The sequence below is a fragment of the Oxyura jamaicensis genome, chromosome 2 (genome assembly GCF_011077185.1).
Source record: "Oxyura jamaicensis isolate SHBP4307 breed ruddy duck chromosome 2, BPBGC_Ojam_1.0, whole genome shotgun sequence".
Classification (NCBI taxonomy): domain Eukaryota; kingdom Metazoa; phylum Chordata; class Aves; order Anseriformes; family Anatidae; genus Oxyura; species Oxyura jamaicensis.
In genome coordinates, this window is record NC_048894.1 from 17,532,298 (window position 1) to 17,556,507 (window position 24,210).

Here is a 24,210-nt window from a genome sequence, read left to right on the forward strand (position 1 = left end):
AGCTTACAGACAGAGCCAGCTCCTTGAGTGGGATAAATCAGCGTAAGGCTGCTGAAGATGACAGCCCTACAGTGAGTTATATTAACTGTTGACTGTATCCTATATGCTCTCTCTGAGCTGAGTACCTGATGATCCTCTTCTATGTACTGATAAAAGTAGTAGCATTCGGCATCTTTACTTACCTTTCATCACATCTAATCAGAATCACACTATCTGTACCAATACCCAAGGCTGCAGCTCCTTTCTTCACAGAAAAGTGACTCTGAAAAAATACATTGTATTATTATTTATTGTTTTTATTAGTATTTCTTAACCAATTTAATATAAAACACTACAGTCTTGCAAGCCCTTCAGCAAGATGTTCCACCCAGGCAGTAATTCTAGTCATAGACTTTTCTGAAACTGATCACTGTAATTTCAGGCTTCATATTGGGTCACTACAGTTGATTAGAGAAACAGCAACCACTCTGATACAGATTTATTCCTGGAATATTAAATACGCAGTTGTGGCTGGTGATGGATCCAAATTCTGTCCTTGATGCATACTTGCACTGCCTATTGCTGGTATGTATTCAGCAATGTACTTGATTCTCTGAAACATGAACTTCTCCCCTAGAGAATTCATTTGGTTTGTGGCATCGAGAGTGACGAGCTTCTGCTATATAACTTCTGGCCAAATAACATACAGAGAGAATTTAAGAGAGGGTTCCTAATTGTGATCTCATGCCAGTGAAAGCTAGTAATAACTCCCATTAATAAACAGAGCTATTGCAGATTAAAATCAGGACTGGGTTGTTATATTAGTACAACTATTAGTTAATCTGTATGTACAAGATAAGAAGTGGAAGCTATATTCTGGAGTGCAAGTCAGCCTAATTTTCTCTAGCTCATAGGACTTAACTTCTGTTGGTCTATAATTGTAACTCAAACCCTAGTGATTACGATAATGAAATAGTTTTATATCAAATTATACCACGAACAATCATATTTTCTATTAACTCAAATCTAACTGTAACGATATTGTCCAAAGACATTTTAACTACAGATTATCAAACATCAGAAAAATAAATAAATAAATAAATAAATAAATGATTCTTTGTACTACAGTAGTGTTAGCTCAGAAAGCTTCAACTGTAGTGCAATTATACGGAAAGAGCTGGGCTCAATGGTTGCATCTGCTTCACCTAAAGGCCTTAAATCAACAGGACTTCACAGCATGCTTAAGGGCTCCATATGATTATGAACACTTTGAGAAATTAATGTCAAATCTACTTCAACTTTAAGACAGAGACGAAGGAGAGTAGAACTGCAACGTATGCCTTCAACTTACTAAGTAGAAAAAAAACACACTGTGTTTTAAAAATTACTCGGGTAATTTTCATTAATTTCAGTCAGAGCCCTGACTACTCTGGTTAAGGTTGCTCCTTATTCCATACTAGTTAAAATAGATTTATTGCTGTAATTCATTTTCCTAATAGAAAATAGAACTATTCAAAGTGCCTTAAAAAAGGAAATATGGATTTGAATGGTTTACTACAAGGAAGAAAATTAAGCCCATGTGCTCAAAGGCATCCATTGGAACATGGCCAATCTCAGCTGCCTTGCTGAGAAGTCTCATGGCACTGCTAATAGAGCACCGGGAATAAAATGAATGTACTGCTGATATCTCAGATGCCTGAAGGCTTTTTACTTGCTGAAGGGAATTCAGTGGTCAGGAACCAAAACAGGTTTAGAGATAAATTGGGAAGAAATACACAAGTCTATGGATGGAAGGGTAATGCAATTATAATTTCTAAACAAACTTTGAATATGAAATTGCTCAATCTCTGTACACAGGCAGAGATATATGAATGCCGTTACACTTTTGTGTCTCAGGGTAACATCAGAGGAATCACTCTAGTTGTCCGAATGGTTAGCAAAGAGCCAGGATGAAACTTCACATGGAAAAAAAATGCAGTTTTCAGAACAAAAAGGCTTTACAAATGATGATAATTATTGAACTTTCTTTCAGTACGCCTGGGACAATGCTGAAAATTTAGATGCATGCACAGCTAAAGGCAGACATAGAAAAACATACAGATCTAAGAGAAGGAAAGATCTGTGGAAATAGTCCTGGTTATAAAGAACTACTGACAGATTCAGGGGGAAGAAGGGCATTAAATGCAACCCGTTCTGGAATATGGGGGCTACATACTGCTTAGCCCTGCAAGGAAGTGAGCTTGAACACCACCATTTATTACACAACCATGAATGAGTTAGAGCTGAAGTCCTACAGTGGGAGAGCCAGGGCCACAAAGGGAGGATGGGGCAGACTGCTTGAAGCCAGTCCTGAATCAAAGACCAGGCTAGGACCTGTTTCACCACTGTCCTGTGCTTGTCAGAGACAGGAGGACATGCAGGTGGGAGTGGGATGTCACTTCATCTTCCTCCCTTCCTCCTTCATGCACCCTTGTGCTGCATGTTGGCTACATACATAAAGGTGGACTACACATACATCCCCTATATTTCTTTTCTCCCTGAAGAGAAATACATTTGAAGTTCAGTGGGGAATGAGGAGGAAGAGAGTTTTAGTCAATCTTAGTGACAAAAGCATATTAATGGTCAAAAAAGTTAAAAAAAAAAAAAGTGATCTTGAGTCAGGGGAATATTCCCTTTGTCTGAAATTTTAGATGTTGTTAGGAGCAAGTTTGACAGCCATTTTCTCATAATGAGCTCTGTAAAGTAAAAACACACTGCAAAATAATTAAAAGTGCAGTAATGAAATAAGCCTGTTGGAAAAAGGAAGAACTGGTATTGCTACAAGTGTTAGGATGCTGAAAAGTATGCCATTTTTATTTTAAATGAACAGTGCTTTAGTATACAGATGCTTCTATTTTTATGGCTTGCTGAATTATTTGCTCGTCATCTGGCAGGGCTGAAGCTGTCAGGAAGAACCGTCCTCATTCTGTAAGCCCCAGAGCCATGGCTGGTTTTTCAGATGGCAGCAGAAAAAATCCTGAGTGACACAAGCTATTTGGAGGGAGCTCGTCAGCAGCAAGATCTCAGATGCTGAGCAAGCTGAGCCACCCAGCCGCTGAAACCTCTCTGAGGTCTGCAGGTTTGGCTGCGGCACCCTGGTGTCCGGCACACCTGGACTCCCAGGCTCAGCCCACCAGCAGAGCACAAGAACATACTTTTCTCTCCACCTCCCGTGGGCTTGAAATAATGTAGGATCCCTGAACGTGAAGGCTGGTCTCCTTCCCTCTGTTTGAAGCATCTAAAAATGTGTGTTTGATCTAGGCTAGCTGCTTGGGTTCCCTCGGTAGTGGGGAAGAAGCGGTACTTCCAGAAGGCACTGCATCCCTGAGGCTTTGGTACCAACTTTAGACTGGGATGAGTTGTCTTCTGCAGATCTCTCTCTTTTTATTGGCTATAAAAAGTGCATAGACTAACTCAGATTAAATGTTTGCACTTTCAGTGATTAAAGTTAAGTGACATAAATCCTACCTCTAAAGTCTTGTTGTAAGCTATAGATTTTCCTTCAGTTACCTACAAAAAAAAGTGTACCGTGTCCCACATTTTAAATACACCATCATGATATATGTTTGTTATTGTTTCCTTTAGCTACCACTATTCAATTTTTAAACTTAATTGTTAACGTCAGGAAAGAAATTAATATATTAATGTTTCTGCACAACATACTAATATTCTGACCTTTTGCATATTTGAAAGATGTCACTCAATAGTCCTTTGCTAATACAGCAAGACTCACAATGTGTTTTTTTTCCAGTGCTGATAGTCTTATAATGCTACCTGTGGACAAGAAATATTGCACTGAACTCACAGGGGTTCTGTGGGAATGTGAAAGTCATGAAATACTGACCAGAAGAAGGATAAGACCTACAGGACTAATATCTGCTTTGAAATAGGCTGCTCCAGACTGTTGTTTTTCTGGAGAGCGGTTTTACTTTGATTTGAATGGAGATACTTGAAATAAGCTGCTCCTGAAGTAACACCAGCTTTTTCACTGTTTCCCTCTGGCTTTGAATGCCACCAAAAACACCTTTTCTAGTTATTGAGCAGTAGGCAATGCAAAGGAAGAATGCCTGAATCCACAAGTTTGACTTTTAATTTCCTTGTGAGGAAACAAAACCACTCCCTGCTTACTCTGTGTGCTTACAAGTGTAGCTTATGGCTTCATAATTGATGTCACCAAATGGAAAATGGGTTCTCCAGGCCTCTCAAACCTTCCCTGGAAGCCCTGCCACATGGGCCACACTTGGATTGCTCCTACAGATGACAGCCTAGAAGGTTGCCTCCAAGAAACCGGGCTAGAGAGCAACATTACGTGCCACAACAATGCTGGGATGAAGAGATTGGCCTTCCTATCTACTGTGAAATAAAACTAGACTCTTTTGAATTCTGTATGAAAGGGAGATCTGTCAAACTGTCTGCTTTGGGACAGAAGTCAATTTTAATTCCCTTCTGTCTCATAGCCAGCAACCTCTCCGTTAGATTTCAGCAACTGTTCAGACAAAAAACATCCTTCTCCTGCAGCTATTAGTAGTTTGCTGTACTCCCTGCATGTAATGGGGCTTGTCCACGAAGGGAAATCAGTGTGCAAGAAGCTGAAGCAGCGATTTATCACAAATTGCCTCCACTGATCTGATCGCTGCAGGGATGCTACATGTGCTGTCCATGCAAGGGTGCTCCCCTCCCACCGCGGACAAGCCACAGCTCCCAGCTCTCCCCCCAAAGGACAAGGTCCCCCTGGCTATGTCTGTCTACAAGGCTGACTTCTTATACCTGAGTGGCCAACAGACCCTCCCTCCACAGCTGCTGGAGCTATATTGCCAGTGAAGCCTCAGGCAGGAGCCTTTTCACCCCAAAAGCCATGCCAATGGGGGATGCCAAAGGCAGCAAGAGCCTCTCCATGCCCTGTTGGCTTTCTAACTGGATAAAAGGACCAAGGACTGCTTTGTAATGGGAATCTGGCAAGTTCTCTGCATCTCAACTTTTCCCCTCTACAGCCCTTTTCTCCTCAGAGTACCGTGATTTTGTCCTTTTCACCTTCCAAGGATGCTCCCTGCTCCATACTATTCCCAGCTACTGCCAGATGCTATCTAAGAGAGTGCTAGGTGGACAGGTTAAAATGCAGTAGCACTTGCCTTGTAGACAAATGGGTCAATTAAAATATTCTGAGAAGGAAAAAAATGGATGTGCTCCTCTGAACACTCATACCAACCTAAAGCTGATGCAACGGGGACATAGGAGGAGGCCTTCACCTTATATTTTTCATTGTGTGTGAAATAATAGACTAAAATAGGTTTCTACAACTGGCATCCATCACTTTTACCCATCTGAGACAAGGTCTCCTGCGTCACAAGCAGTCCAGAACAGCTGCCTTGAAGGACATCACTCTGCTGCTGCACCAGTGCAGATTCTAGAATGACTGGTGATGAAATGGTGAACACAAAGGACTAAATTAAGTTCTCAGTGCAGTGCAACTCACTGCAATTATACCTGAGCCAAGCCCAACCTAAGCAGTTACAATGTACTTCACCATCAGTGGTGAAACAGAAATTAACAGAATCAGAGTGTCAGAGATGTCACAGTCCTACTGAACAGCCTGAGGAAAACCTGCTTAACACGCACATGCAGGGTTGGAGTAGTCACATAACCTACTTTAGGCACCCTGTGTAGGTTGTGTATATCAGGAGACGGGTGTCTCTGTATGGTTAATGCACAGAAGTAGGTGAAACCCTCCTGAAGGTGATTTAGAATATCTAAATTAAGCAACATTTACGTTCCTAATTTGGATGCTCTGAGTTTCACCCCAGAGATGCCTCTCTTCACTGATTGATTGTGCAGGGAGTGAGGCTCCTAATTTAGGCACATGATGACTCCTAAATTAGGAAGGGAATTACTTAGGAGCTGCAAATTACTCCTCCCTTCCCTTCTCCTCCACTGGCAGCTGAAACCGTCATGGCATCAGACTGAGGCCAGATTCTGATTACAGTAATATTGGTGGCAACTGTGGAGTAACTTCACTCATTTATAATAATGGAAACTCTAGATTGGCAGAAATTAAAATAGAGTCTGGTCCTTGATGCTGATATTCTTGTCTGAAAATTGCTGATACTGGAATCTTTGCTTCCGACTGAAAAATCTAAAGAAAAAAATCTCAATGTTTCTAAGCAGACACGGTAACTTTAAGCTTTGTTTACTATCATGCCACATGTGCAGATCATGGGGAAATGACAGTATCCCATTTACAGACTGCTTGTTCTGTGGCTATCACTGTACAACAGCATCCAACTGTGGGAGGGAGAAACTAGAATCAGACTGGGGAATTTGAAAGGAAGCAGAAGATCAGCATGACATGATAAATGAGACAAATGCCATTCTCGTATCTTACTGTCTATTCAGGTTCTGCATGACATTTTCTAACTAAAAAGGGATTGTTTTGTACACTCTTCTACAATTCCTTTAACAGCCTCTGCTATTTTGAAGGTTAAACCTTGATCCCTGCCTGCTGGGCAATTAAGAGTTAAACGATCCTGCCTTCACTTAGTGTGGTTTCTCATCTTCCCTAGAAGATGGGCTATTACATACTTTATAAAAACTTGCTTGAGGAAAGGACAAAACTGAAATTTCAAGCTACTTTTAAAATGTAACATTTCAGATACTAGCCTGTGGATTCACTGGTGTATTTGACTTTGGAATGTTTAATTTGCTAAGGGAGCTGCTTCTTCCTTGGCATGAAAACACAATTATTAAAGCTCATTTCATTATTTTGAGACTGATAGCACAATTTGGCTCATTGTTTAACATCCCAATGCTATGAATACAATGAAAATCTCTAATGATTAATAGGATTTGTTATTTTAAATAATCATGCTGAACCTTATTTGCAATACTTATTAGGTTTGTAACTTTCGTACGAATAATGGATCTCTAGATGTGCAGCGAACTTTGGAGAGCTGCTACACACTTACAGAAGTTTTTTGTCCAACCGCTCTGAGGACAATATTCTGCAATGTGGAGCCTGCCGTTCTGTATTGCATCTCATCCTAATGCCAGCAACCCCCATTTAGCACTGCCAGTTCTCGTTGGTGCCTGCAGTGAACCCCGGTATGCTGAGGGCCTCGCTCACAGACAGACCTGCAGCAAAGCCCAGTGCCCCACAGCACACCACAGCTGCTGGCTATACACACAGCACTCCAATACCACTGTCTTCATGTGTGTTATTACCCTCTCACTAAGGAACAGCAGGGACGGGTCAGCTAGAAGTACCCTGAGGCACAGGGATCTGCTGTCCCCGAGGGATCCAGGTCACTGGATAGATTCAGACTAGACACTAGGAGGAAATTGTTTACTCTGAGGGTGGTGAGGCCCTGGCACAGGCTGCCCAGAGAAGCTGTGGATGCCCCATCCCAGGAGGTGTTCAAGGCCAAGTGGGAGGGGGCCTTGGCCAACCTCATCTGGTGGGTGGTGTCCCTGCCCATGGAGGGGGTTGGAGTGAGATGATCTTTAAGGTCCCATCCAACCCAGGCCATCCTATGATTTTAGGACCCAAACACTGGACACTCAGAAGCCCAATGCTGAGCTGTTGCTGCTTGCTGTGGTCCTTGCCGTCCATATCAGTGCTGATAGAGACACAAGGCAGAACAAAAAGAAGGGCAGTGCTTTGTAGAGCCTTTTCTCCCTGGGTTCCAGCCACAGAGAAGTGCACTGCTCATGCCTCCATGTATCAAGAAGCCAACCCCTTCCCATTTCTTCCCTCCCAGTGAAGGAATAACAGAAATGAAGACAGTTGGCTACCAATTCTTGTTTAGCTATTTTCTTCATCATGAAGTCATACAAACAGGTGTACCAGACAGGAAAAAACAGAAACACATACATGTTCAGATGTGAAGGCAACCAGTCTGGGAATAGCTGCCATTCCTTTTTCTTTAACTTCTGGGAACATCTTGAAACGTGCAATCAACATAGCATACATGTTAGATATGGCACCACCTGGAGTCCACAGTAATACACTGTTACTTTTTCTATGCATTTTAATACCATTCCTGTACAAATGATAAGTCTTGCTACAGTTTTCCTAACTCTAATGTTAATGTTTCTGCCTAAGAGCAGAAACATGGATTCTTCATCTTGAGGTTCCTCACAGATGGGTTGTACAATAACAGATCTACTACACCTGGGTAACAATTTATGCATAAAGCACTACTGCAAAGAAAATGACTGGAGTTTCCTTTTATCCTCATTTTTTTCTCACCATTTTTCCTTTAGTCCCCAGTTTTATCTTTCTATATGTCACCTACACATTAATCCCACTCATTTCCACATACGCCACCACAAGGCAACTTTGTAAGTGGCTTCCAAGAGCGACCTAACCCGTGCTCTCCCTTCCCAAACCAGGGTGATATTTCATGCCCCAGTTCTGAAGAAACCCACACAGTGTGTCCCAATGGATACTGCCTTCTGGATAACTGAAGGGGGAGAAGGAAGAGAAAGGAAAAAGTGTCATTCCAAAAAAATATTTTTCTTTTAATTTGTCCTGATGGGAGTGAGGGGAAAAAGTCACATTTCCCTAGCACTGTCCTTAAAATCCCTGATGTACATTGACTTAAAATACCCATTTCAAGCATCAGCTGACAGGTCTACAGTAATCTGTTTCTGCATTTCAATTATCAATGCATATATTAAAAACATGCTTTTCATTCTTCCTTTCTAAGATGTTTACTGAGCCTCTGTGCCTACAGTCAAGCAGTGTTTGGCTACACATCGATACTGCATGAGCACCATGGGAATATAATGCAGAACCTGAGACAGAGTCTGGGTACTTTTACATATGAACACACACAGCCACACACACACAAACATACATGCATATATAAAACCCACCAGCTTTATGCTGTATATATAGTGCATATATATACAGATCGGTTCTATATTGACGTTTATGCACATACATTTATACAAAGAGAAGGTGTATACTGATCATGGTTTTAGGCTTTTAAGTGAACAGGTCTGACTGCAACCTAACTTTCATCCATCTGAAAATGGAGTGAAGAGCATGAGGCAGGCAATTCCAGAGGATGTCTCAGCTCATCCTAAGGTAGCTGTCAGCAGTAGCTGGGATGCTGTGCGCTGCAGATGCATCCATCCCTCTCCCTTGAATAGACAGGAGCTGCTGTAATGAGCCCAGGGTAGATAACCAATGCTTGGACAGGCAAAGTGAGATAAAATCCACCCCCTAAACACATCAAGACAGCTCTGCTGAAAGCAGTGACATTATAACATGTTACACCAGCAGACTACATGTGCTGGTAAATCTAACATAGCTTTGACTTATTCATGATTTGTATTTATCATGCTGGAAGTATACATATTGTTCTCCAGAGCTCACAGAAATTGTGCGTTGCCCTTCACTTCTACCCAGTATCCTAGTTCTGCTTTTGCAGTGAGGCTGCCCCTGCTCCAGGCTTTCTCTGACCTCACAGGCTCTGATGTGAATCCAGGTGAACAGAGAAACAGCACTGTTGGTATGGGGCTCAGCGCAGACCAGTGGGCTGCTTTTTCCTCCTCTCTCAAATATCTTGAGAGGTATGAGCATACTTCTGCACCTCTTTTGACAAATGACAAAAGAAGAAATGGAGAGATTTAGAAGAAATGGTCAGGTTCCTGTCCCTAAAACATGCAGATGTCATGCAGCGGCTACTGTTGATGATTTAGGTGACTGATCTAAGGTGTCCAGGTTGAAGAAATTTGGCCTATCTTGTCCAAAGTCACTGGCTCAGTGTCAAAAGAATCAAGACTGAAATGTTAGATTTCCAGGCTTTCCTACTATTTATTACCTAGCCATTTTACCTTAAACTTATTAATGAGCCCACATTCTGCCTTTAATTCTGCAGCTGTGTTTACACCCACCGTTAATTGCAGACAACAAAACACACCAACAAAATTTGGAGATCCTAATCAGGCCTTTATGTTTTGCACGTATCGATACTGTATATTTCATTACAGAGAATGCAGAGAGCAAGAACCTTTTCTCTGCAGCAGTAAGGTCTTCACTGGACGCTGTGATAGTTTGAAAAGAGGAGACAGCACAGAGGTGATTTTGACTATTGTCTAAGAAAGCAGAACTTGCACCCTGGGTATTGTTCCTTTTACAGAGTGCATTAGAAATACACTTTCCACAAAACAGACATTACACATACATGTGCCTGCTAGAAAGCCTATCTGTCCTGCTGCAGCTGGTGGCCCAAAAGCTGCCTGCCCCAGCTCTGGCTGCCTCAGGACCTATTTTGGCTTGTCTGGCTGGGAGGTGGGGATGCCCACTGCTTCGTCAGATGGAGAAGAAGAATTAGAGACCCAAATTTGTTTGGCTTTACTTTTAGCTCAAAGAACAAGCTCAGAAACACAGAAGACACATGCCCCCTTCCTCCTCTGTTTGTTTCTCCTCCCTCTGTGACATTGCTCCTGAGAGCATCAGCATTACAGCTGAATGAAGTCAGCTCCATCATCCGGCACACCAGGTAGCATCCTAGCTCTGCTGACGTCAGGCCTGGACCTCTCTCCTCCAGAAGTAGCGTCAGTCAGGAAATGTATCTATCTCAAGCACAGCGTACCAGATTTGGGCACATTTGTGCCCCTCCTCTGCCCATCACGTCCTGCCGAGCAGCATTGCTATTGCTCTCCTCTCCCTCACTAAGTGCCTTGCCAGCCTAGCAGGGCTATCCTGGCTGAAATCTAAAAAGTGAGGACCTGAAGACCAGATGTACTTTGTTAGGTCAAGACGGTGACCAATCACTGTTAAATTTCAGAAAACATTGTCTTAGGAATTGGGCTCGTGATATGTGTTTAGATGCTGTCCTGTGTGATGCATCATGATCTCCAGATCATGGCTCTGGTCAGGACCTCTAAGCACTACAATAAAAGCTGTCAGAGCTTTTGCTCTCACTACCTTTTATGTAAGGACTCAATGAGAAATAATGTAAACTCTTCTCGCCTTTTTCTCCACCTCTGCGGAAAGGACCAACCCAAAATTCCTGCACCAACTCACGCATGTTCATTCAGATGCCAGAGGTCAGCAGAAAATTAGTCTTGTTTGATCTTCCACACAGCACAAACTTCGTACTATGTGCGCTTGGAGGCCCATACATCCTAGGCTGTTATCTGTAAGGTCTTTCCTTTGCTTGACAGTCCAAATGCTCTTTCCCCCTCTATTAGGTCAATGAATATTTTTTCCAGAAGACCTCCTTCCCCACTAACTATCAGTCTGTTCTCTTTTGACATGCCAAGATGCTGTGCCTAATGTAAATTTTGTTGTTGTTGTTGTTGTTTTTTTTCAATCTTGGGAGTCAGATAGGCCAAAATTTTTAGCAACAAAGTTCCAGAGTGCGATAGGAGGCGACAGCGACAAAGTAAAAATCAAGAATAAGTGGAATGATTAAAAAAAAATTAACAATGTAGTAAGTGTCAAGAGTCAATCATTTCTCTACAGTTAATTACACTAATTTTTTGCCTTATTGATGTGCCCTGAAGGAACCATGTTTTTGAGCCTTCAAGCGCTCAGGGTAACGAGCCGCCCAGGTACCCCCACTGAGCCCCAAAGGCCAGCTCACATGTGGAAAGCACTTAGCTGTAATGTGGGTGGGATCCTACCCATCCACTCAATTTGCTTAGAGGCATGCTACATTTTTCCCTCCTCACTCCAATTCCCCCTGCAGTGATGGAGAGCATTGTTGTGTTTCTTCGTTCTGTTATTAATAAAATATTCCTTCTGTTTTGTGTAATCCATGGAAAGTGGGGGCAAAGCAAAACTGCAAGGCAATGTCTCTTCTGATTATGTTTCCCATGTGCCATTACAGCTGCTCATAATGCAGTGCAATTTGCTCAGACAGACTCTCATAATCACATCCCTGAAATTCATAAACATGCAATACTTTATCTCAAAGAGGCCACTGGTGGTTATTAGCAAGTGTCCTCTTGAACATGCATATTTAATTATGTTTGATCTTTAACTACAGGGGATGTCACATAGCACAGTCTGAAAAATAAAGAAAGCTTGAAATATCATGTACCAGGTGAAAATATCCCATCGCCACAGCCTCCTGGCCAGCCAACCATCTCTCTCATTTTCCTTAGTGTGACATATTCCAAAAGTACAAACACTGGAGCAATTTCATAGGTGAACCTGAAATGTAGTAATGTCCATATTTAATGCTTTGAGCTACAACACTAACACATCTGTTACCAACATTACATTACATTATAGCCACAATACACTCTGTCTTGCACTGGGTAGAGTTCTGTTTTACTATACTTTTGATAATCTTCCTTCTGATTTCATGTCAGATGTCTAAAAGGAGAAATGCAGAGAGCACTGGACACTCCATTTCCACCCAGCTCAGTGAAACAAATCATGCTCACCTCCTCCAGGCTCAAGGCTTTGCCCTGAATTCAAGAGCTGCTGGCCAGAACCAGACCTTCGTCTTGCCAAAACCTATTTGCATATCTAGATGCATGCACATTAACAGTCCTGTTCACGATGACAAGACAGTTCACGAAACTAAACAAGTGCACAAAAATGCTTCCTAGCCCCTAAGTGCAAAAAATACAAAAAACATTTTAAATTCTGCACCTCCTTTTCACAGAAAGCAATGGCTCTAATTGATCTGTTATACCTAACCCCCCTACATAAATGCAACTGTTCTTTTAGCACACCTTCCATTTCACATATTTATGCATGCAAAATACTAGAATAATTTTTCTGTACATTTTTGGTGGTTAGCAAAACCAACATCATATTTGTATAATGGAATTTCATAGAAGACAGTCTATAGAACAATGTTTAAAATCTTCATGTAAATATGTTTAGCAATCATTTAAAAAGCAGACAATTGTTTTTCCAGCATGCTTAACATAAAAGTATTCCTTTTTCCATTCAGCTACAGCAGCTAATATTGTCCAGTATAACTGTAAAATGATATTAAATATCATGGAAAAATTCTGCTACTTACATATTAGTATTTGCTGCTGATGTCAGCCAGTCTGCTGCCAACCCAACCATGTCCAATCCAGTTGAAAGTTGATTAAAATATCTAGGATGCCCTGCATAAAATGGAAAATGTTATCAAAAGGCTGATGACTGACTGAAACTATTCAGTGCTGAGCAGTGTATTTACCTAAGGATTTCTATGCAGAAGGAAGTGCTTTCAAGGTATGAAATAAAGCAAACAGCAAAATACATATATATTTTTTGGAAAAGGCAGGATTTCTCTTCTTTCTCATTCCAAATGAAGTAAATCTGAGTAATTTCACTGAATACAGAATAATGCATTCCGGCATCCCCCATTATTCTTTCAATGTGCCTTGAAAATGAGCACGATGGTGCCTCACAAAAACAGCGGCTCGCTCCTCTTCGTGTGTCACATGTTGTCACCGAATGGGTTTGTGCCTGGCTAGGTTTGAAAGCCACGCATGAGACACCATCTGAGGAGCTTGCCAGTACATATAACATCAGTGATGAATGGCTAATGATTATAATAGATGGGGCAAAATGAGAAAATGGAACATTTTGGTGACTGCTCTGCACATGACTCAAAGGCTGATGATTGCAGGAAGATGGCAGGGAAGGTGGCGGTACATGTCATTTCTTCCCTGCCAAGCTGCAATTACAACAGCCTGGCTGCCTGCAATTGTGAATTTAAACAAAACCAGCATCGCTGCCACATCAGGAAGATGCACAAGAATATCCCCAATGGGCTGATTGTCCATTTACGTGGTTAATCTAATTGGCTCCTGATATTTTTCCAAAATCCTGTCAGAGATTTTTCTTAAAAATGTGTCTAGAGACATTAAAACATTAAAACAAGGAACAGAAACCATTAAATCTTTTTTTTTTTTTTTTTTTTTCCTTAGTTGCTCCCTGCAAGCTGCTGTTAAGTGGCACAATTACTGACACAAATTAAAGAAGGTTAACAATTATCTAAATGCTGTCCGATGTGAAGGAAAGCCTCCTCTGCCTTGAGAACACCTGTCCTGACCCGCAGACGATGCACTGTTATTGCCGTCATGGAAAACAAAAGATAGAGCAAGATGATTGAGGAAACGCAGACCCAGAACCGAGGGAAAACTTATCTCTGGTCTCCGGTGGCCCCTTATCAGGTGCAGACACGCGGCTCATGGAGCAGCACGGGGAATTGCTCCCAGTTCCCAGCTCCCTGTGCACAAACGCACTGGCTGGGCTTTGGGGGCAGAACACAGGGATGAGGGGCTGGGGGGACATACTAAATCCAGTCCCTGCATCCTTCGACTGTGACAAACCCAGTGCTCTCTCTGGCCTGCAGGGCTGCATTTTGCCCTGAGATGCCTCCTTCCCCCACCAGTGCCGCCTGGGACACGTGGGCAAAGCCCTCCAGGAGACCCAGCAGCAAGAGCAGGATCCGGCCCCTGCTCTTCCGTCGGGTGGGTGGCTCTGGGACACGTGTGTGCCCTGCTACTGCCACCAAAGCCACACACACAGCCACGGCTGTTCTGCACTGGGGCTCTGCATTTCCCCAGTGATTTTTTTTTTTTTTGAGATTTCAATATTTATATCTCGGGTTCGACATCAGCCAAGCTCCTAGCTAGCTCCCAACTTCTGCCAGAGAGCAGCAAAGAATTATGAGGTGAAAGCCTTTGGTGAATCTTTGGAAGACTGGAAGAGGCCAGAAAAAGACTCTTGTTTACAGAATAAACCCACTCCGAAAAGCTGCGGAATGAGAGAATTCCTATCTGCAGCCACGGCACCTCAGCAGCTCTCCGTCAGCACCCAGCCCCAGGGGACAACCTCGCTGTCACTGCCTGTTTCTTCAAGGAAACCTCACAGCCCACCTCACGCTTCGGGGATGGCTGCACGGAAGGGGCTGGCAGCACGGGCGGGATGTGACAGCCTTGCCCTGAAGCATGGAGGGGGGAGCAGCGCTCTCCCTGTAGCAACAACTCCCTGTAGTAACATCCCCTCCCTGCAGTGACATCCCCAGAGAAGGAGCTGCTGCTTGCACAGCCACCTTCCCTCAGTGTCCCGCTCTTTCGCAACGCACCCTCAGCATGCCATGGCCACAAACCCACTCCCCCAGCCTGACCCCAATCCCAGCCGCCAGGGTTTTTCCATCCCTGTGGCACCCCGGTACGTGAGCGAGCTGCGGAAAATTGCGGCTTCGCTTGACAGGCAGGCTCCGGGCAAGGAGAGCTTGTGAGAGGGGCTCAGAAATCAGGGCTCGGGTGCCTCCTGCCTGAAAGACGTTTAATTTGTCCTGGCCGTCAGGAACAAAGCGGTGACTGTGACAGACACACAGGACTTGGGGGCAGTGGGAGAGCTGTGCCCCACACCAAGAGGTTTACCACATGCAGTGCCTTCACAGGCACCCCTGGATAAATCGTGAGGTGACAGACCGGGGCTATGACAGGCCAGGGCCATGCTCACACCACGCCACACCACACCACACACTCCCTCATAAACCCGCTTCCACCACATCCCTGATGGACAGACACGGCAGGGGAAGGCAGAGAGGTGCGGGTGCCTTCCTCCTGCAGCCCCTCGGCCGGGCACCCGGCCCTCCGGCCCCTCGCTTCCCCACCGGGCGTCAGAGCCGGGCTGCGGGGCGCTGGCTGCGGCCCCAAGGCTAATCAAGGCGATGAGATTTCTTTTCCAGAAACCTCACTTCTCTGAGGGCATTTCAAGCGTTTTACTCTGAAGAAAGGGGGTTGGGTGGAAATCCAGCACATTTCATGCCCCCCAGCCCTGCCACCCCAGCACCAGTCCTCCAGCCTGGAAAGTGCAATTTGCATCAAAACAACAACAACAAAAAATGCAAAGAAGGGAAAGCCTTGCGTATTTAGGCAACGGAAGCGATAACGCTGTTTTGAAGGGTCTTTTTTGGATGCAGAAAATAGCTCCGTTATGTGAAACAGGCTTTCACAAAGCAGGTTAACAAAAATTGCTTAAGAAACCCTATTCTTTGATTTCACAGATTCACAGACCCTATGTTTCACAGCGTTCAGGGAAAACGATTCCTACGCCCTGTCCAGACAAATCACAAGGATCACTGGACTCATCGACTGTGTTCTGGTGGATATCATTTACCCAACTATTTATTCCGGTATTTTACAGATGTCGTGACAGCACCAGACTCGTATATCAAAAGCACTCAGGCAGATATTGCCGCCCCTAAACGAAGAGGATTACAAAGATCCCCCCCAATGGTTACTGCGATCAGTCTGTTCCCAAAAGGTGACAAAACCTGGTTTTTGTTTTCCCTGCAGCCTCGATTCACAAAGCAGCCTTTTGTCTCTCTCAGTAATTGGCACACACTTATTTTTAGGCAATTTCTCAGCAATTCAGATTCCCACTAAGAGCTCTCTGCACCCCGCATTATTTCCCAGTCCCGGCTGTAATTGCCACTGTGCTTTTTGTCTGCTCCTCGGTGCTCTATTTAAGGTGGCCCCGGGCACAGAGCTGGGGCTTCCCCACGCATGGGCAGGCCCTGTGCTCCAGCTCGGCCAGGCAGGAATCTACTCACCCCCAGCAAAAAATGAACAAAAAACGGCTATTCAAACAATTTTGGGGGTGTTTTTATTCCTCAAGCCTGAAAAAAAACAACCCACCACAATATCCTGCAGACACTTCTGCCAAATTTTCTGGGTTTTATGTCCTCATGCAGGTAAGGGAGAGGTGGCAAATGGCCGCTGGGAGCTCGCACTTACAGGATGCTTATTGTGATTTGGGGATTTTGGCCGGTAAATGGGCCGGTCCGGTCCCTCCCGCCCTCCCTGCAGGGATGCCCCAGTCACCCCTGTGCTCAGCATCACCCTATCTGCAAGGAGCAGACCCGGTCCCAGCCCCTATCACGCAAAATGGACGAAAAGGGACAGAGGGAAGTTGCGAAGGTGGCTGCCGAGTGCCATGCTTGGCAACCCTGATGCACGGATGCATTGAATTTAAATTGGAAAGGGTGCGTGAGGCTGCACCGACCGCCACCGCCATGGGACTGCGAGGGCTTTATATTGTTTAGGAAAGCGATCCCCATCCCTGCTAGAAACTGCCCGCAGATGGCAAAATACAGGAGCTGCTTGAATCTCTGATGCTTCAAGATAAAATGAAACGACACCTTTAATCACTGGCTGAGACCATACCGGGTAGAAAACGAGGGCGGCTATTACCTGTTTTAATTGCATACTTCAGGGTTGTCCTGCAGTTCAATAAAATTTCTTCCAAGGTCTGTGGCTGGTCTGCCAGTTCCCAGTTATATTCTTGGAGTAGCTCGTTTGGGTAGTGGAAATCAATAACCTTTGTCGATCTATCAAAACTTTTCACCACATACTGAAGTAGAATGTCCACAACGTCTTGGAGGAAAGACATCGTTGTTATTTCTCCGTTGCATGCCGGCAGAAGGTCTGGGAACGGAGAAAGGAAAAGTTAACTTCATTTTATGACCTTACACACAGATACTGGGTACAGGCTTCTCCCGTTTATGTTTAGGAAATCTTTTCTCAGTGTTCAGTAAAAATGGATTTTATTTTTATGTAGTAAGCAGGTAAGATCGTATTTTAAGGAATGTTTTCAGAGATTTAGTTAGATTTTCATTTCCTACCTCAAGCAGCAATTTTTGCCTGCAGTACATTTCAGACCAATTTTTGAGACAATGAGAGAGAGCAGGCAAACAAGAAAAAAAGGGAAAACGAAGGAAAAAAAAAAAAAAAAAAAAAAAAGGAAAAATAAGGAATGGAAAATAAACGCTACAAGAAGCACTGAAGCACTCGAAAACCTGTCATTTGCCTTGCACAAATAAAAGACCTTCCTCGCGAGTGCCCAGTGTAAGGCTTGGCAGGTAACTTGTTGATAACCGAACACATTTTTCGGGGCGATGCCGGGCAGCCCAGCAGCACGCAGCCGGCACCGCTCCACGGGGCAGAGCCCAGCCCTTAAAGCCCTGCTCGGGGCAGCTCAGGGTGCTTGGGGGCTGCAGCACAAGCAAAAAGAGGAAAGGGAAAAATAAGAAAAACCCCGAGCCGAGGTCAACGGGTGCGAGCCCGCTTCTCCCTCCTCGCCGCCACCCTTAATCACATCCCAGGTGCTCCAACGGGAAGGTCGCTGTTGTCGCTACCCCTCATAAAAAAGCGACCTGCAGGCTCCAGCACGCCGGGAGGCTATTTTATTTTATACTGCTTTATTTTTTTTTATTTTCAGTTTTTCGGGATTTTTTTCTTTATTTCTGGCGGGTTTGGCGGGGCTCGGGGCCGGGGGCGGGCGCCCCACGGAGCCTCCGCGCCCCGTCGGGTTCCCCCGGCCGCGGCACTTCCCCGCCCGCAGCATCTTTTTGGGGGACTTTTTCGGTCTTTTTTAGAGCCGCGCCGCCGCCCGGGAGCTCCGTTACCTGTTGAGTGCAGGAAGGCGTAATTCACGTCGGCTTTCTGGCAGCCGCAGGGTTTTTTGTCGCAGGTACAGACCGGCCGCGGCTCCGCTGCCCCGGGGGCTGCCTTGGCGCCGGTTTCCACGGGTTTCTCGGCGTCCCCGTAGAGCAAAGCTTGACAGCGACACGGACACACACGGGCTCAGCACCGCGGCCCCATCCCCGGTCCCCCCTCCCCAGTTCCCCGGCCCGGGGGGCGCATCCCGCGGCCGCCCCCAGCCCCCCGCCGCCGGGGACCGCCCTGCCCTTACCGCACAGCTTGTTCCCCAGGCCGCCCGTCAACTTCTGCGCCGCCTGGCACCAGGCTCTCGCTGCAAGACAAAACGCGGCCGACATCCGTGGGGACGGGGGGCGAAGAGCCCGGCACACGCCGCTCCTTCCCCGGGACCCCCCCCCCGTCCCCAATCCCCTACCTCGGAGCCCCGGTGCCCGCCGTCGGGGCCGCCCGGTGCCCCCCTACCTGTGCCGGGGCTCTCTGCCGCCGCCGAGCCCTCGTCGGCCCCGAAGGGCCAGAAGCCGGAGCCGGGGCTGGCCATGGCGCAGGGGAAGGGAAGGGAAGCGGAGCGGCGAGCTGCAAGCCCCGGCGGCCCGAGCGGGTGTGCCTCGGGAGGGCGAGCTGCGTGTGTGCGAGTGTGTGCGCGTGGAAATGTGCGTGCAAAGTGTGTGCGGCTGCGCCGGGCGGCGGAGGGGCGGGGGCGCCCCGGGCACGCGTGGGTGGGAGCAGCGCCCGTGGGCGCCCCCGGGGCCGCGCCGCGGAGCTGCCGCCGCGATCGTGGCCCGCAGGCGCCGCCCGCCGCCGCCGCCGCCCCCCGGCTCGGAGTGAGGGGGGGTCGGGGAGGGGGGAAGCCGCGGAGCCCCCACCCCGGGGCTGGCACCGACGGCACCGGGGAGAGCATCCCGACGGCGGCTGTGTAACCCCCCCCCTCCCCCCTGGGGGTGTCCCCGCAGCAGGGACAGGTTTTTTTTTCTGTCCCGACGTAACTCAGGGACCCCCCTGGAGCTTCGGGGGAAGCTTCCCTATTGGAATGAGATGGAAAGCGCTGAGAAATTGTTCCCCTCTTTCCTCCCCCCATAGGCATAGCTGCGAGCAGGGCATTCCTGGGCCGGGGCTGCCCCACCGGGGGCCCCACCGGGCCGGGCTGGGGGTGGCGGTGACCCCGCTGCTCCCCTCTCCTGGTGTCCCCTCTCCTGGCGGAGCTCTCGGCAGCCCCGAGGGCTCCCCGGGCCTCCCCGGGCACTGGGGAGGCCACACCAGGGGAAGGAGGAGAAGACCCGCTTCGTTCGCCTTCCCGACATCGATTTTGGAGGCACACGGACCTCCCCCTGGGGGCTGCAGGAGCCGTGCCTGCTGTGTCTGCCTCTCCCCCCACAGATTTCAAGCCCTGAGCCCGGGAGGGAGGCAGGGGAGGCCGTACCAGGCCAATATGGGGCCCTGCAGAGAGCCCTGGTCACCCACAGCCCACAGCCAAGCCCTGGGGCTGCCACAGCCCCCAGTATCTCTGAGGGCATCGGCTTTAGGGAGGTGGAGAAGGGCACTTGGGCTTCCCATGGCAGGAGGCAGCTGCGAGGTCTTCCCCGCCTCACCCAGCCATTCCCCAGTCCCGTATTTCGTCACTTCTGGGTGGAATTCAGACACAGCCAACCGCATCACTGCCTTGTGCCTTTTTATTCACGGTTTTAATAATACATGAGAAAGCAATTTCAAAATAGATTTCAAAATTTAAACGATTTATCACAGATTTTACACTGCAGCAAAGTTTAATCCAGTGCCGTGGCCTCGTAGCTTCTTCAAGACTGGGAAGCAATCACTACCTGTCCCTGGGGCAAGGCCAAGTGTCTGGGTGGGGGAAACAAAAACCCAACCTCTGTGGCTTGCTGCTGCTGCTAATTGTAGCATTTAGGAGAGCTAAGCAAGACAGCAGGATCAGGCCTTTGCATGGGGTTCATGAAATTTGCCTTCTCTTGTTTTGCAGCTGGGAACGTGCAATTATGAATCCTGAAAGGAAGCTGAGCAATTATCCGCGTGGTTTCTGTGAAATAAGGTCTTTTGAATAAGGAATCGGGGGAAATTTTGAACGCAGTGGCTATTGCTTTTATTTCTATTTAATTTCTAGAGGAACTGATTAAGAATGATCATTACATTTAGGCAGCAATCAACCAGAGAGCGTCTTTCTATTTCTTTCTTGGCACCCCAGAGATTAAGATTCCTAAAAAATCTAATGCAAAGCAGAACAAAGCAACACGATTTAGAAGTTCATCGTTTAGTAACAAAGCGCAGAGGCAGAGGACAGGGCTGGATATACTTCCCATAAATAGATGTCTTCAATGTAAAAATTATACACACAATATTGACCTTTAAAACTGGCTACTAGCTTTACAGTAAAGTCAATAATGAAATAAACTGCTATAGTACGCTATCCAATTAATCAATTCATTTGTTTCATTACAGGGACACACATACAGTTCATCCTCAAATTTAGGCATTGTAAACCTAAAATAAACAGAAATTCCCCTATGCTGTTCTTTTAATTTTTTTCCCTGTAAAACAATTTATTAGAAACAATAACTAAGGTTTTCTGAAGGTGCATATGGAAATTTGAATGCTTAACCGGGAAACTGTAAACTAAATGGTCTATTTTAATAGGGTAAGACTGATGAAATGCAGAAAGGAAAGAGATATGCACTGAGAAATGTAACCTAGATTTAAGCCGCTTATGTTTAATAATTTTAAGATGTAGCAGTGGTATCTAAAGAAAAACCTGATTTTTTATTATTTTTAAAGTATATGGTACGTGACTGACAGTGTCCCTTTGCAACGGTGTTGGGCTGTAACTACAGTAATTCGTATTCACATGAACACACGTAAACTTGAAACATCACAGATTAAAAAAAAAAGGATGCTCATGGTATAAAATGATAAAAAAGATTATGCTAATAAAAGCCAAACGGCAGCAGCAACAGCAGCAGCAGCAGCTAGAACTGCTGGATAAGGCGCCGGCGCTGCGAGGTCTTCCGCAGCAGTCTTCTGTAGTCATAGGGATTATCTTCGGGTTTACTCTCTTCCAGGGGGCTTTCAGCAACCCTTGACCTAGGGATTAAGCGCAGAAGTGTTTCAGAAATTAAAATCAAAACATTTACCTTGGCAAACACTCCTAATTGACTGCTTAACCTCCACCCTCGGGACAGGAAAAAAGAAAAAAAGAAAAAAAAAAATCAACCGATTTTGCAAGGCCTCGTCTCCCTGTGCTGCATCAAGCCGGCACCTCAGAACAAACACATTATCCAGAGAGCGGACGAACACAGGAGAACAACATGTTCTTCTGCGAAGGGGACATAATAAAAGGACATAAAAACACTGAGAACACGTGGGTGCTTTGCAGCAGTTTTTGCCTGCTGGCTTTGAACCAGATTTTCAGCTGGTGTATGTTTGTTTGGCCTGTGTTTAACCTGCCTGTTGAGCTCAGTGTAAGTGTCCATTTCGTCTTAATTTTTTTTCAGATGGCAAGCCAGCTTGGGAAGCCAACTCTGACAGGCTGGAATGGTGGCTTAACACCAGGTGTTGCCATGGAGTAAGATTAAAAATAAAACTCAGTTATTTATTAAGGAGATTAGTCTGAAATAACTATACAAATATATACTACAGGTGTGCTGCACCACTGCTCCTACACCAGTGTCGAAAGTAGACTGCCAAAAAAGCCTTCAATGATTCATTTCTCCAGACCAAATTGACTGTATAGCTTTTAATACAGGTGACCCCATTCAAGAGATACTGAAGCGCAGAAAGGTGTATCAATTGAATTTAAGACAAAGATAAATCTGCCCTCAAAAGTAACAGTGTAAATTTAAGAGTTACACAGATTTTTTTTTCCATTTTGGCTATTTAGGATGCAACCAGACAGCACGCAGCACAAGGCCTGAATTTTCCTTTCAGTGAGCTCTGTGTTAAAATTCTCATTCATCTAAACCAGACCTCATACAATTTTGCAGCTTTCTAAACAAAGGGTGAAAGACTGGAGTAATTAACAACCCCAGAAATGCAACATTTTCCAAGAGATGTAAACTGTGTGGTAATTCCCTGATATTACTATTATGTTTAATTCCATGCCTTCACAACACCTTTCTAAAACTATTTGAGATGGCACATGAAAAATGCCAAAAAGTGAAATAAGTAACAGGCACAAAATGCTCTACAAACATTTTTGCTGATATATTTTCAGATCTCAGCAATCCTCCTAGACTTGGTGTTTTTCTTAGGCTTTTACTTAGATTGTTTCCAGGTTTTCCTTCTATATATGAAGACACATATATAAACATATATAAATGTGTGTGTGTTTGTATGTGCGATGTGTGCCTAAAAGAATATGAATTTCCTTTGCCCAGCAGAGGTCACCCTCTATGAAGTCTATGTGGGAAGAGAAGAGGTAGAGCAGACCTTCCCTTCGGAGTTTTTTCCTGACTGTCCACCTTGGTGGTGTCCACCACAGGCTGTAAACACACGTGCTGCTACAGGACAGCAGGAGGAGGCAGTCAAGCAGGTGTCTTACCTGCAGAAAGCAGGCAGAAAATTCGCCACACATCTACTCTGTTTAAAGCCAGACTGAGTCAGAAATACAACTTCTAAATTCTGCTATACTTGAATTCAATTTTATATCAAAGATTTACATCTCTGTCCATCTCATCCAGAGTTTAGGAAGCCAAAGCTGGCAGGCTGTAGACAAATCATGCTACTGTTTGTCCCTGTTTTCAGCTACACATATTCCAAGATAATTTGGCAAGATTCCACAAATTAAAAAATAGATTTATGTCTAATTTGAAAGTTTTTTGTTTGTTAGTTTTGAATTTGCAGACAGGTATATATGCATATGCATTTTTTTTCTCAGTGAGTATATACAACATTTATTTTTTCCTATTATAATTTTGTATGACTTACCGTTCGGTAGCTCTTAAAGTTGAAATCCTGCGCTCAGCTGGATGTCTCTTCTTTTTTGTGACAGAGCTGCTGTCCTTTGAGGTGCAATCAGGAGATGAAATTTCATGGTAATAGACATCTAAGTCTAGCACTTTGCTCAGACTGTCAATAAATAAGTACTCCAAGTTAATTTCACTTTTCAACATTATATTAAACATTAAAAGTAACACAACCAAGTACCATTTTTGGTTGTGTATGTGTTGAGGGTCTAGGGAAGAAAATATATAAACACAAGTAATCTGTCTTTGGAACATGGCTGCTGTATGATGCAGATATGGAGAATTTTGCAATGCTAAATAATTTTAGACGTTCATAAAGCAAACATATATCACTGAAATAGCATGGGTTTGCCATCATACTCAGCAGAGAGGTATTTTTATGATACAGTTCATCTGGCCTATTTTAGATATTTCCTTTAGGAAGATAGCAATAATTTTCCTAAAGATGCCTTTTTTTTTTTTTTTCCCTGTGACTACAAGAAAAGAGTCTAAAGCAACTAGTTCAGATATTGGTGTCAATAATGCGGATGCCTGGTTTTTGTTACATGAATGTTTAACCTGAGTATCACATGTACAGAAAAAAATAATCTAAAAGCAACCTGAAAAGAACCTTCAGAATTCAATTCTCACATTGATGGAAGTAACTCCTTGATTTCTGTTGCTGTGTTTGACTAATACAGAATCAACACATGGAAGCAGATGCAGTCATGGAATTGTTTAACTAGATTTAAGATGAGCGAAACCAAACAGAGGCCAGTGAGGGAGAAACACTAGATGATGATGATGATGATTGTTTGCT

General features: G+C 45.1%; 2 protein-coding genes across 2 annotated transcripts in view; both read right to left on the reverse strand.

Annotated features, from left to right (window-relative positions):
• The window catches only part of GAD2 (glutamate decarboxylase 2), a 37,785-nt gene extending 18,442 nt beyond the window's left edge, over nt 1-19,343 (reverse strand). The window contains exons 1-8 of the mRNA XM_035318989.1: nt 18,904-19,343; nt 18,695-18,754; nt 18,408-18,557; nt 17,194-17,427; nt 13,011-13,101; nt 12,072-12,184; nt 7,883-7,998; nt 183-262 (exon numbers count right to left, since the gene is read on the reverse strand). Coding sequence (XP_035174880.1) covers nt 183-262; nt 7,883-7,998; nt 12,072-12,184; nt 13,011-13,101; nt 17,194-17,427; nt 18,408-18,557; nt 18,695-18,754; nt 18,904-19,339 — 1,280 coding nt within the window. The 5' untranslated portion in view covers nt 19,340-19,343. The remainder of the gene's footprint in view (nt 1-182; nt 263-7,882; nt 7,999-12,071; nt 12,185-13,010; nt 13,102-17,193; nt 17,428-18,407; nt 18,558-18,694; nt 18,755-18,903) is intronic.
• Nucleotides 19,344-20,093: 750 nt separating this feature from the next.
• Nucleotides 20,094-24,210, reverse strand: part of MYO3A (myosin IIIA) — a 113,989-nt gene continuing 109,872 nt past the window's right edge. The window contains exons 34-35 of the mRNA XM_035319448.1: nt 23,374-23,514; nt 20,094-21,531 (exon numbers count right to left, since the gene is read on the reverse strand). Of these exons, the coding sequence (XP_035175339.1) occupies nt 21,417-21,531; nt 23,374-23,514 (256 nt within the window). The 3' untranslated portion in view covers nt 20,094-21,416. The remainder of the gene's footprint in view (nt 21,532-23,373; nt 23,515-24,210) is intronic.